This window comes from Ylistrum balloti, unplaced genomic scaffold (genome assembly GCF_031769215.1).
Source record: "Ylistrum balloti isolate Yb309-2 unplaced genomic scaffold, AGI_CSIRO_Ybal_v1 Utg370104, whole genome shotgun sequence".
NCBI lineage: Eukaryota > Metazoa > Mollusca > Bivalvia > Pectinida > Pectinidae > Ylistrum > Ylistrum balloti.
The window spans coordinates 1,689,476-1,704,267 of NW_026782129.1; the positions used below are offsets into that span (position 1 = coordinate 1,689,476).

Here is a 14,792-nt window from a genome sequence, read left to right on the forward strand (position 1 = left end):
ATAATTCAAAAATAGTTTATAAATATGACTACAAATGAGTTTCCATTTTTTGAAACGAAGATTATATTTTTTTCTGGCCTTGTCAAGTTTCATAAATCCCGTATGAGATTAAAAAACGGATTTATAAAATTGTACAAAACACACACAAGTGAATAGCACCTGTAAGATACATTTAATCACATCACTCCAGAAAACTAAAAAGCAACCTACCTCCATCCCCAACCTACAGTATTTACATATCGCAGTTGATTCGATATTCTGTTCCCATGATCACGATTTGCCTGCAAGAAGTCGTAAACTGATGGACAAACTCATAACACAGGGTTTTCAAATGATGTAGGTTCATAAATTTAAGGGGAAGGTTTACGATCGACATAGTTATGTATGTTGACCGTAATCCTTCCCCGTTTTTTGTGAGGTACGATACTGGACGTGTTTGATTCTCGTTAGTTTTCCTGTTGGTCCCGTTGTTATATATCTTGTCCTCATTGGAGAACGTGACATTGCTTACTTGGATTGGCCAATGTTTACATGGCGGTGGTCGTCGATGAAGCAGAAGAGACTTACTCTTTTAGAACATCTGATCTTATTCGCCTTGTACTTTGTCAGGAGTCTGCGTGTACATTTTTCCTTTAAGTGTTTTTTTTTCTAAAACAAAACTGTGACAAAATCAAGCAGAGCCGCCATCCATTTTGCTTGACCATATGCGAATTCTATGGATAACAGGCCAATTATATCATATACTAGTATCAGAGCTGGGAACTGAATTGATAAATCATATTGTGTATACCTGTACTTGTTATATACTTCCATTCTGATGAATTAAAAATGACCACTGATAAGATTAAATGTCATCATGCTAATTGGTTTCCCACTGGCCGTGAAAGGATTCACAAGAAATCTTCATGTTTGGTATTGCGAAGAAAAATATCGACACCTCGAACGTGTTATAAGTACACCAATGACGCCAAGCATTGTGTGTTCTGAACGGTCTAGAAGATCAAATTTTTCAGCATACGATACATTTAGTCTTACTGTTGTAGACGCTGACTTTAGTATCCGAGTGTACCTAATGTTATTACCAAATAAACAGTGCAATGTGATCGGTTGAGACACTTAGTAGATAAGGTGCTTATCTTAGATTTTTTTTATCTATCATTCAATAGGATGTGTAAATTCCACAGACCATTTATGCTGACAAAACGTTTATTACTATATACCTGTAATTATACTATTTGGAAATTAAATGTTTATTGTTTCATGTTTGCTAGTATTATAATGTCTTTAAAAAACACGATCATGAACATGTTCATTTTATCTGCTGTATGATTCTAGTGATGTATATATTTAGTTTGAAATTGTTTGTTTATTGTACATGAAATGTAAATATATAATTGAATTATATCATAAACGCATGTATTATTTTGGGCCTCAAATTTCTTTTCCCTTCTAGTGACGATTGGAAGAAGCACTTTACAATAGCATGACATGATACAATTACGTCAATTCATTGTTTCCTGGATTACTGTTAGCGTGATACACAACTGGTTTGTTCGTAGATGGGTAAATGAGGAAGTGCTGTATTTCACAATATATAGGAAAGCATCTAAGTCACTTAGAGTTGTCGTCCTTTAATCTTACTTCTGACAAAACACCGCATTTCATATTATGTTTATTCTTTTGTATTCTTACGCATACAACTGTTTATTCAAATAGAAAGAAAGTGTATGAAATCACAAAATATTTTCGTTGATTTATGTTATGTTATGGAACACGTATCCGGTAAGCAAACGATGAAAATAGAATCAATATTCGATTCACAATGTCTCCGATCTTCAGAGGAAACCAATCAAGTTTTCTATTGTTTAGATGAGAGCAATCCTTATTAATATACTTTTGAATAAAATCAGTTATGCCTTTTTAGAGAAGAAATCAATCAGTTTTGATATTCTTTAGGGAAAAGAAAAAAAATCAATATTGCTTAGGGGGTAGTATGTTTATCTTAATGCATATACTGGAGATTAGATAATGAATGTTGTCGGTTTAACACGTCTCGTTTTAAAAACCAAAATGAAAATAAGCATATTATAACCATTCTGAAATGATTTGAGTGAAAAAAGTGATGTATATACTGCAATATCAACGAAATACAACACAAACTAAGACTTTTCTTGGAAACTGTCCCTCGAATGTTTTCAATATTGCTTAGGGGGTAGTATGTTTATCTTAATGCATATACTGGAGATTAGATAATGAATGTTGTCGGTTTAACACGTCTCGTTTTAAAAACCAAAATGAAAATAAGCATATTATAACCATTCTGAAATGATTTGAGTGAAAAAAGTGATGTATATACTGCAATATCAACGAAATACAACACAAACTAAGACTTTTCTTGGAAACTGTCCCTCGAATGTTTTTTAGCCAATTAAAACGCCCCTTTTAACATTGGATGACAGTTTGGTAAAGTTGTTGATATATTTGGGTCATATTATAGATTAAAACGTTGGAAAAGACTTAAAATGTTTATATACGTGGTTTATCTATCAAAATTGTTGTTTATATTGATTCCTGGTGTACATGCTCTAAAATTATCATATCTATCTCTGAATGGTAAAGGTATTTGTTCGCTAAACATATTGATAAAACAACAGTCTACGGGGAGAAACATCGCACATAGATCCTAATTTGCCAGTACGTTTCTTTCAATTGGAGGTTGGGATTCATGCTTCATTCGTTATAGAAACATGAAGATAAGAGAAAATACCATGAAACATGGTTTTATTTAACAGCGATATCATAACTGAAGTTGATAATAACACCTAGTGTAACTATTTGTCTTTATCGGCACATTCTGACAGCACAGCACCGATAAGAATATGTCATATAGAATATTACGTTTTATTATCCACATTTTGTTGACACATTTTAGCTTGTCTTTATACTAAATAACTAAAGTAGATGTCGATAATCTGTCTCAGCAAGAAAGATGGCCGTCACCTTTGGCTGGCGTCGGAAATCATGACTATGACCGGGATTAGATTATGGAAAGCATCCAATGAAAAAATTGCGTCACATAACGATTATTTCAGAACACACTTCAAACAAGTATTAAACATATTTTCGGTATTCATTGATATAAACTGATCACTTTCAGCAAATAATTTCATTTTCGTTGAGTTGAGTTGAGTTGAGTTGATTTCATTGTGATTCCATTTTGAAGTTTTTTATATGTGTTTTCTGCTATATTCGAAATAAAGAAATACGACCAGGCATGTGGTATGGATAACACTGTGTATTGAGTAACATGTCTGATTCCATAAACATACTACTGACTTCATATATTACCAATGTTAAAAATATCCGATAATATTTCTTCACGACGTACTAATGTCACTTTGTATACAACTTTCATATACTCCTTCTTCTTCTTCGAACACCAAGGGCGACAACTGAGAAACAGGTACACCAGTTCCAGGTAAAAATGTGGAATGAACGATAAATGGCTTCATTCAGTTCCAGAAATACAGGTAAGTTGTACACATGTAAAGTCCACGCAAAGTTTCATACATTTTTTCAGTCCCGGAAACATGTCCATTCTATATATCTTTAGGATGGATTTTCGAAATGTAACAAAATGATACCTTTTCACGATATTTAAGTAGTATACATAATAAAAAGAAAGCATGCATTGTCGCGTCGCTATGATGACTCTACAGAGTAAATGATCTACGGATTATATCACATAGCATATCCATTATACTGTTCAAAGTAAGTATGCAGTCATGCATGGCAAAAAGATTCGTCTGGCAAAGATGCAATCTTATCTTTATTCTTCGATCGTCCAGTCGGCTCCTATTGTTTGATACGTCACGTGATACTTAATCTATTTGACATGCAGCTGTGTTATGGACATGCGTATTGTATACCTAGTTATACTAGATGTTATTGATAAACAAATGTAAGCCTTGAGGCCATATTTAAGTGATTTAGTCTGAATGAGTTTCATATTAATTTCGGTGAATTAGGACATTATCGAGATGAATAGTTAAGTGTAAATGTTAAACTTTTATAGTATCATTTTAGACTGTTTAAGACTACACAGTTGTATATTTAGTGCAAAACGATCGATTAACATAATACAATCGCACTTAAACACTTTTCATCACAGATATTTTATTGGATAGGTGAGTTGACCGAATATATCAATACATTATCTATGTAAAGTGGTGAAATCTATATCCAATTAAAATCTCAAAACAAATGAGGTAAAAGAGGCAGAAAAAGATGAATGAATTATCAGGAAAATCATGCTGGATAATGACGGTTAGGGTCTCGGATCTGTCCCATTAAATAGCACGTATGTTAAGTATGAAATAATAAGTATAACTAGTGACATCTTAAATACAAAATAATGAAAAACGACATGCTCCGAACGTCTGTTCCCAAATAAACTTTGACGCCATCTTGTCTTCTCTATGCAGTTTAAACAAACTGGACTTTGCCATTCAAGCTTGCTGTAGGTGTACTATATATGATTTCTATCTAATATAGTTGAGGGGCATATCAAAAAAGCACGTTTCGCTCAGTAGCTTTTAAACAGAAATATACTAGATTTTCAACGAAAGCAAAATCAAATTGAGACCTGAAAATGCAGTTTGGTCATACACGTAATATATATCTAGTCTGGAGTTACCGGCCGTTACATAAACACTTCATTACTCAGCATGTCGTCATGATATTTCTGTCGACGCCAAGTGTGTAATAACGACCGTCAACTCCAGCCTATTCCATGCAAGGTCATCGCCGCCATCTTGAAGGTCAAAATTTACGTTGGTCTCAGACGTTCTAGAGCCACGTGCCGCAACCTCGCTTTGGGATTAAGTTTGAAGTTCGGGACAGATCCATGGCGACAGTGATCCTAGCTATCTTGGTATATATCTGGTATAAGTCGGGTTTTCTACTGCATACACCTGGAAGTAAAAACAGACGGACAGTAAGTTCTAGTCTCTAGTTATTATTACCATATTATTCACAAAACAAACACAAATGCTTCATACTGATTTTGAAGCCTTTCTGTATTTTACTTCTTATATTCCGAAAACAGATTTTTTCTTATGAAACTGGGTCCTTTTGTTTTCTATCAACTGATAACAATAATAAGAAAAAAATAAATAAAAATAAATTAATTAGAAATAAATGAATGAATAAATAATATGAATTAGAAAAAATGTATCCAAATTGACTTGAAAATAATCAATGAGAGTTTTTTTTTTTTACATTTTCAGCGCTAGAATTCATTCATAAACAAAAACAAAAAAAAAAAAAAAAAAACCATTAAAGTTAATAATTTCCTTCCTTCATATAATAACCAAATACAAAAGGTATATAGATTATATAATACAGCTATGTTTGGTGTTTTCAAGCTAACAATAGCTATAAATGGACAAATAATTTTGATAACTATATATATATATATATTCTCAAAATGTATAATACATTAACATATATATGAAATGTATATATATATCATATGTACAAAAATATTGAAATACGTAACACAATATGTACTCATTTGTAATATAGAAAGATATTCAACAGAATGTCATATACATATCTTATGTAGAATGTGCATCGTGTACATTGTAACTAGTAATCTAGTTAAAATACAAGTATACATTGGAACCAGGTAAAGCAAACAAGTTATTACGATTTTTTTTAAGTTATGATTTACAAACACAATATTTACTTTTATTCTGCAATCTTCCGAGAAAATTGAAGGAAAAAGTAATTAAACTATAACCAAGGTTCCTTTGTAGATGACAGTACAATAATGTACACTGGAAAACGCTCACCCTGTTAAATATATATTAATCTAATGCTTGTAATTAATTTCATGGTCGACCCGGAAACATTGTAATATTAGTAATTAGAATTTCCTATTCATTACGAAATTGAACACCACATTCGTTAATAAGGACAAAAGGACGCAAATGCAATTTTGCTTTCCTGTGGATCTGTTTAGAATAATGGGCACATTTGAACACTTTCCAGTATACAATACATACACACACAGATAACATTTCAAACATCAAAGATAAGACAGATATAGACAAACAGGTGACGATATGGGTTAGTAGGGCGAAATATATAGTGAATGGCATTTTTTCATTATTTATGGGCATTGTGTTGGTAAGGATAACGTCAACTATTTTCATCATATATTAAAGTGCTATATATACCGAGTGGAATGATATGATGACACGACTTATATATATATACGATTAAGGTTACACAGTTAATTAACGATAATTACATACACAATATCTACGGGGAGAAACTTCTTTTATAATTATACTGTTGTAATTGATAAGTTTACATTACACGGGAATTACTTACAAATTGACATTAATACATAACTAACTTACGTAAACTATCATTTTCCAGGTTATTATCAATTAGTGAATTGGGAATTATAAATAGCATCCTTCAGAGCTCTTCATATCTTGATAATGTATTGAAATTGAATACATTGATGTGCGTTCAATTCTTACATATTAAAACTAAATAAAAACTTCATGGACCTTATCAAATCAACAACTCAGAATCCCCTCTAGGCCAGTTAAGAGTCTGTTCGAGATAGTCCAGTATGATTATCGATGCTGGGGCTCAAGCAGTTTCATTCCAAGGCCGGACTATTAGAAACGAATTGGTTTATTTTTTAGCTAATGTTTTAAATCTAGAATTATAAGCCAATCACATTCACTGTTCTAGGAAAAAAGTAGCAGGGACCAATAGCAAGCAGCTTACAAAATGAATCGTTAGACATATGGAAATGATGATCACACTAGTAAGATTGATTCAGATTCACATGAAGATTAGATAGAATGAAAAGTCTATAGGAAATGAAGATTTAGTAGCAATAGATATCTTATTATAATTTCTGATGCTAAATATATAACCACATTTCCGTTATTAATTTCGGTGAATCTGTTAAATACTGGATGCTTAAAATTTGCTCATACCGGATCGAAACTATCAGTGGTGGTACATTAGATACTGAGCATAAGTGTTTATGTCTAAAATGATTTCTATTACTGTGTTATAAACACGCTGCCAAACTACGGACACGAACAAAACAACACCGAGGCGTGGAGAACCATTGAGTCTGAAAGGAGAGAAAGCTTAACTGTCGCTTACAAATGGAAACGCCAAATCAATCAACTGAAAAAGGCATGTATGAATCAAGCAAGTTCACATTTCGAAAAATGGGTTAAACAAATGAAACTTACATTTGTTATGTTTTTGATTATTACAATCGGAAGTTGAAAATCAAGCAAATCAAGATGATGTGTACTTCAAACCATACCTAAACGTTTAAATTAAAATGATTTAAAAATAAAATTTAAGTAAATTAAAACAAACTACAATTGGTGAATTCAAAAGTGAGTGCGACAATCCAATGAACAGGAATATAATATCAAATTAACAATATAATTGGAAAAAAATTGTCTTAATACTTAATTATATTAAAGTATTGTCTATTTACAGAGCAGTTTGTATTGCCATGGATACAAGAGGCTCTTTAGTTGCTTTATAAAAAAAGTTTTACCATTATATTTATAACTTTCTGTTCTTCAAATTTTAAGGCACTGTGTTATCAAGTTGTTTACTTCAGCATCGATGCACCAACTTTCTGTGATACGAAAAGTGTTTTTTTCATAACGATTTTTTCTGAATATATATATATAATAAGTATAGTTTCTTAAATCCAGACAGATTTCAGCATAAACTAACTATTATTGCTAGAAAAGTAGTTCGAAAGGCACATCATACCTTATCGCCTATTATACATTTATTTTTAGCTAACGTACATGCTTATTTCTGTATTCAAAGGACAGACATTTCTATCTTATAAATTATAATATTACATCAACATTCTATGTCCCTGCAGAATGAACAGACTGAAAGAATTTATATCCTATATATATATTAACATCTCCATATTTTCCACCGGTTTAAATGTGTTTCTTGTGTATTGTCGACTTTCACATAGATATGTAAGTAATCAGTATATGTTCAAAACGTGATCACTTTCCTTAAACTTCATTCGTTTATAGATCAGCAATTCGTACCTTTTTCATCATATCTCGTCTCTTTTAAGATCTTCTGTCTACTTCATTTGTGTTCAATCCTAATTCCTAATCTTTATTAGTGTTTTTCTAACCGTAAACAGGTCTGCAATGCATTTCATTGCCATAGCTATCAAGAGACCTTGCTATTTGCTGATGTCTACCACATACTTTAACACTCTTGTTCTATTTGCGAGTTGCTATTTCTTCCCTTTTCTTCACTTAGTGTCTATTTATAGGTCCACTCTCTACTTTTTAAATTTGTGTTTGATAATCTATTTAAATATAACTGTTTACTATTAAAACTTTTGCTATAGTTGCATGTCAAATATTCAGTGATTTTATGTCTAGTTTATGTTTTCTCTCATCTACCAAGAGAGTAACTCTACTGGACCTAGTTACCGCACTGAATCGTTTCACTGATACATCTATCAGTTTACCGACTGACTGCTGACCATGGTGTTCATGTTTCATTAATGCTACCTTCAGGAGAGTAAAAATGCTCCTCAATACTACTACTATAGGAGAGGAGGGGGCCACCATTATCAGATGCCATTACTAACATGGTATTAGATGGGTTGTTTGTCGTGGGCCGGGACGAAACCTCAACCTTCTGTCTCTCCCGGCGGCGACGATTTCTTCGAGCTTCCTGTCCTGATGAAGTCACCGGATCTGGACTTGTAGCTTCTGAACTGGCTACGTCTTCAGAGTTTGTCCTCTGTAGTTGTGACGTCAGACTTTGAAGACTTCGAGATCTGGTGTTTACCCCTTTCTCCATAGTTTCAACCTGCTCAGTTTCCGTGGACTTGGAGTCATAGTTATTGCTAGCACTGCCATACACCACAGTTTGGATGTATTGATGAGTCATGTCCGGTTTTGGGGCCGCTTTCTCCTCTTCTATCTCATCTGTCTGCGTAGTCACAGTGCTGGTACTGACTTTAGGCGCTATCGTAGGTGCAGCCCCAGAGTAAGATCTTTGTGGTTTCGAAACAACCGGTTTTTCTGAATCTTGAAGATGACCCATATCAAGATTGCCGGCAGCGAAATGTATTTCCTTCAAAACGGTGTTTGGTAGATCTTTCAATTCAATTTCTGCAAGACACGACAATTTTTCCTGGACCTGTTTCTTCAAGAGAAGAAGTTCTATATCCTTTCCTTTAAGTACAAGCTCTGTCAAACTGCATGTACTTTTAAGGCTGTCAACATTGACTTGGAGGTCGCTGCGTTTGTTGACATAATCCATAACCATTGGTCCATATTCAAAATGCAAATCATCTATAAGTTGCTTTTCTCTATTTCTAATGTCAGATATGAACTGAATAGCAGTGTCACGGATCTTCTGTTCAGCTGTTTTGATGGTAGCCTCACAAGCAGTAAGAGCGAGAAGCTGACGATCGTAGACCTCTAGTTTGGATTTACAACAGTTTAAGAGCTTTTGAATACTTTCCTTATACTTTTCTACGGCATCCGAAAATTGAGAGATTTCGTGGTCTTTGTGCTCATTGAAGGTACACAGAACACAGATACATGCCTCACATGGTTCACAATAGAACCTGACAACCTCATCTTGGTGCTCCTTACATTCAATATCTTTTTCTATATCTACATCAAATATGCTGTGATTCTTTGTGACTTTAGTTTCACGGTGTAATTCCACACAGTTTTTACACAGCAGTTTGTTACAGTCCAGGCATTTAGATGAAGCCTCACGATGCTTTCTATTAACAAGTTTACAGATGTCACAAAAAGGAAATTTTGATGGTTTCTGTCTTGCCACCACCTCTCCTAAGCTCGATACCAGAAAGTTGTCAGGCAACTTCTTAACGCCCCCTAGCGGAAGTTGAGTCCGCTTCCGGCACAAAGGGCAGGTAAATTCCCGATAATCGCTGTATTTCTTATACGTACATTCCGACATGATGTGATTGTCGATACATTGCTCACAAAATGTATGCAGACAATCTAAGCACTTCGGGTTCTTGAATCCTTCAAGACAAATCTTGCATGTGAGAAATTCGTCGTTAATCTCTTGGGCTAACTTGCCGCCAGTAGTTGAGGTTTGGTTCGTCATACTGTTGAGTGTATTGTAATCAATGGACGTAGTGTAATATCTGTCTCGCTCAAGTCTCCGTCGATACCTGGAACATACAACAATGATATATGAATAATAAACGCGAAAAGTCAAAACAAAGGTAAACAACAGCGAAGAACATTTCAATTGTTATATCTATATATATAACAACTTATTCGTGTTTCTTTCATTTCCGTTAATTTGAAAATTGAAAAATCGCAGCAAATATGAAACATGTTAAGATTTCTCCTTGGGACTGAAAATTTGATTAGCATTGATATTAAGAACCGTTTCTAAAAGATTTAAAAACAACAATAGTGTAATCGACACACAGATAAGTATACACCAGACACATATCCTTGCATGACTGGGATGCGTTAAAACACTGATGATATACACCAGACACAAATACAGGCATTGCTAAAGTACTTGACAATAAAAGTATCAAACTACAAATACGTGTTAATGGTGCAGGTGTAATTAAACAAATGCACACAACTTTTAAGTTGCTAACATGACCAGATCACCTTAATATAGATATATAAGTGCTAGCATCGCCGCTGTATTTGACATGTAGTCTGTACATAACGGCGAATATATTTTATATATCGGATTTAATTCTGGACCGTATGATTCATGCTCAACATGCAAAATAGTATACCTGAACTTTAACACTCCACATTATTGTACTAACACATAAAGTAACACTCCACATTACTTTAGTAACATATATAGTAACACTTCATATTACTTTAGTAACACTTACAGTAACACTCCACGTTACTATAGTAACATAAAAAGTAGCATTCCAAATTACCATAGTAACATATACAGTAACACTTCACGTTACTATAGTAACAAAAAAAGGAATACTCCACATTACTGTGTATAATATCATAGACATAAAAACTTAACGCTAATGTTACTATGTAATTAAACATTAACATCACGGAGCTTTGCTGAAATCCCAACCGATCCATATAAAAAGTACTAAGACGAAATGAAACCGGAGCACTGCATTTCACAACGTTTCAGCCGATAATATGGTGAAAGTGATTATAATACATCCATCTAACTAAGTTTAGCAGACTGTTAGGTAAAGTTCGCACATTTATATGGAAACATACTGTGTGGCCTTTGCTGCTTTGATACATATATATTCTCAAGTTGAAATCTTGTAAAAACATATAGCTGTGACAGTGAAAAACTTCTCTCATATTTCAAACAAGGAAACAGCGAATTTAGCAGAACAACTTATTCAGACAGATGGAAGGAAATATGTTGAAACGGTAATACTGAATTGAATTATATAACGTTTGTTGTCAGAATATTTACAAAACTATGTTTTACAAATTCTGATGTTAAAAGACATTGATTCATGAAACACGCTGATATCTTTGACGAATATACATATTAGTATGTCTGTGTGACGTTGATTGAATTTCGAAAGGAAGTTGAAGTTTGCAAAAAGTTACATATCTTGGACAAAAATTGGACACCAACAAAATATCTTGCTTTAAGGAATATATTATGAAAAATCTAATCCCAGTATCGTAGGTCTTGAAAACCTCAACTGATTGGCAAACTGTTCCTTTATCCCATGCATTTGCTGCCAAATGCAACACTCATTGCAATGTTGTGCGGCAGCCCCGTAAGCTTACAATATACCGCTTTCACTGTTAAACATGACTATTTAACAAAGTCATTACTGGGAAGGAGCCTATAATTGATACACAGATGTTATGTAATTTTCACGTATATGAATACGGAAACTGATGACATGTTGTTTGATAAACGGATCAAGTTTAATGGTAAGCTAAGATGAATGCAATAGAGGGTCTTACATTATGACATCATCGCCTTCTCCGTAAATAGAAACTCAATACCTATCTTTACAAAATTTGTAAAAAAAAATGTTGAATCCATTCGTCAGTTAACGTTAGCACTGACATCTATGTTTCATGTCATTCGACGGACCTCCCGTATGTTGTTTCGTGAGATAATCACCAGTTACTACAATGAGTCTTAAACTGATGTTCATGTGGTTATGAACCCTACAAGTAAACGTCGCCCATTGTTTCTGTTCTTCATTATGTTGTATAGCTTAGAATACGAGGAGTATTTATATTTGTTAGTATATTAGTTGATGTTTATTAACAAGGCACGTATATTGTGTAGAAGTTGGCAGAGAAGACAAAGCACGAATATCAACCGTTCGTCATACGTTAAGCATGCTAATACGGTCAGAACCTTCACATTTTTGTGGCTTTGGGATCAAAATGAAACGTTAATCCGAGACCAAACCATAAAAAAACAACTAAGGGTTGCTAAGGATATCAAACGGTTGCTGTGCTAAGACCTCTGGATAAATAGCAGTAGGTGGTTATCATAGGGTTTTGCGTCAGGCATTGAAATATGAGAAGAAGAGGATATCACGGAATAAGTAGATCTATGTATATCGCCTAGTTAAAGTCTGGAATGGTGGGATCAGCTGTTCGTCAGCACCGCTGGCTACCTTCTTGTGCCAATCGTGCATGCAAGTAATGGGATTTTAAGCCGCATGACGAAGCGTATCTATCGAGGTAACCAATGGCTTTTTACTAATTAGGCAAAGTATAAACCATGGCTGCAATACAATTTCCAGATATACGCAAATCTTATTTTAAAAAAAGGCATATTAAATGTATAACATAGTTTTTTTATAGTCAAGATTTCCTCTTACAAAAAGAAAATTTTACGATGTCTTAGATAACTGTTAAAAAAAAAACTGGCTAGTATATTGGATAACTAGCATTTATTAAACAACGCCGATGTGGTTGTCATACTGACCGTTAACTACCATATTGATAACGGGAATCTTGTTATTCTTATTGAGTAAGTAAGGTAAGTAGTTGTTGTAGTGGAAAATCCACTGAGACTAACGTCACACATTTGGGATGCACTTCATTCTATATTCTCATAACGACAGGATATACTACAACATTACTCTCCAATTATATCGCACGGTAATCACCCACCTGGTTAATCCAGGTTAAATTCGTCAGCAAGATATCCCAGGAATAATGACGTTATTAGAGTCTCAATCAGTTCCGTAAGTTAGGTTTCTCCAATGCCTCCCTCATACATTATAATTCAGTCACTGATTATAGATAAACAAGCCTTTGTTGCAACATGCAGCATGTCTAGGTTTACCACATATCGGAAGTAACATTGTATAAAACCCCTCGCTAAACTGTGCCAAGTATATATTTTAATCATTGAAATATGGGGCTTGTGCACCTCCCCATCTGGACTTTGAAATTTCTTTTGGTCAGCTTTGATTTTCTCCAGCAGTTTAAGTTCCAAAATTTAGGCCCTTAGAAGCACGGGGTCTTAAAAGGATGAAACAGCTGTATGATACACTATCATTTGGCTCTTATCTATCTAATTATAAATTTCTATTGATAATGCTATTCCCCTTTGTGACTTTTATACAAACCTTGATGTTGCAGGTGGTAGACATTCCTGTGTGACACTTAAGTGCCCGAAGTTTGCCATAATCTACATGCCAAGTTTAATTTCATTCGAATTGTGGAAAACTTTAGCTTGTTTTACTGTAATTGACATTCTTCCTACATACATACATGACAATTACGAAATTTATTGAATTGTGGGACTAGTGTACCCTACATCCAGAATTTGACATCTTAAAATTTTCTTTTTTTCAGTTTTGAGTTCCTTCTTCAGTTAAAAAATATTTGGCCCTTAGCATCACACAGCTGCATGACGCAGTCTTATTTACCATCTAATTCCAAACTTGCAATGAAAGGTGCATTCACTTGTGTGAATTTAGCACGATCTTCAAAAAATCTCATTTGGGATTCGGGATATCTGGGTGTCGGCATCACACGTGTTCACATCACTCAATCATTCAGCAAATGATAGTTGTTGTTTACGTATTGCAGAAACAAATCATCAACAATTTAAAATGCAATAAACACAATATTTATGAATTTATTATTTGCTTATAATAATTTTGATAATGTTTATTGATAATTTGAACAATTCATTTTCTCATAGCCGAATATATAATGTTTTCTTACGCAAATGGTATCTCTTCCATCGTTATGTAAATATCATTTAACCTGCAACTGGAGCTGCCAATGTCGGAACACATCTGCCAGATATACTTTTGTTGTATTCGGCAGTAACAGAAAACAGCTGTATTTTAGCACGTGCACTGATTCGACAAGATTACTTTATGAATTTACTTACATATTACATAATAAAAATATAAAGAACTGTTGAAACAACAATTACATAAGTTGTGATGACAAGTTTGTTTGCAAAAAATCATAAAATTGCTGTAAAATCCGTCGAAATTGGCAACTATGTTTCCGCGCGAGCAATTATTTTTGGCGGACGTCACCAGACAAAATTCAGCGTAACGTCAACATCAGAAAGACAACGATTGAACAACAAAACTGTTTAAATTTTTCAATGGTCTGATTTTCAATCAATGTTACAAAATAAATAGAATACATAGCCGGTTTCTTAAAATATAATCTGCATTTCGGCTCGGAACAGATATATCAGAGGCTCGCCACTTTCGT

The 14,792-nt window shown here is 33.8% G+C and overlaps 1 protein-coding gene across 7 annotated transcripts in view; it reads right to left on the reverse strand.

Moving 5' to 3' along the window:
- Positions 1–3,277: 3,277 nt before the first annotated feature.
- The window catches only part of LOC132550060 (tripartite motif-containing protein 2-like), a 57,508-nt gene continuing 45,993 nt past the window's right edge, over positions 3,278–14,792 (reverse strand). For 3 of the 7 annotated variants that reach the window (XM_060214064.1, XM_060214065.1, XM_060214066.1), the window contains one exon: positions 7,411–10,267. In XM_060214064.1, the coding sequence (XP_060070047.1) occupies positions 8,596–10,267 (1,672 nt within the window). In that variant the 3' untranslated portion in view covers positions 7,411–8,595. Of the gene's footprint in view, positions 4,974–7,292; positions 7,370–7,410; positions 10,268–14,792 lie in introns of those variants that run through there. The other 4 variants (XM_060214070.1, XM_060214067.1, XM_060214071.1 and 1 more) reach the window with 4 other exon arrangements.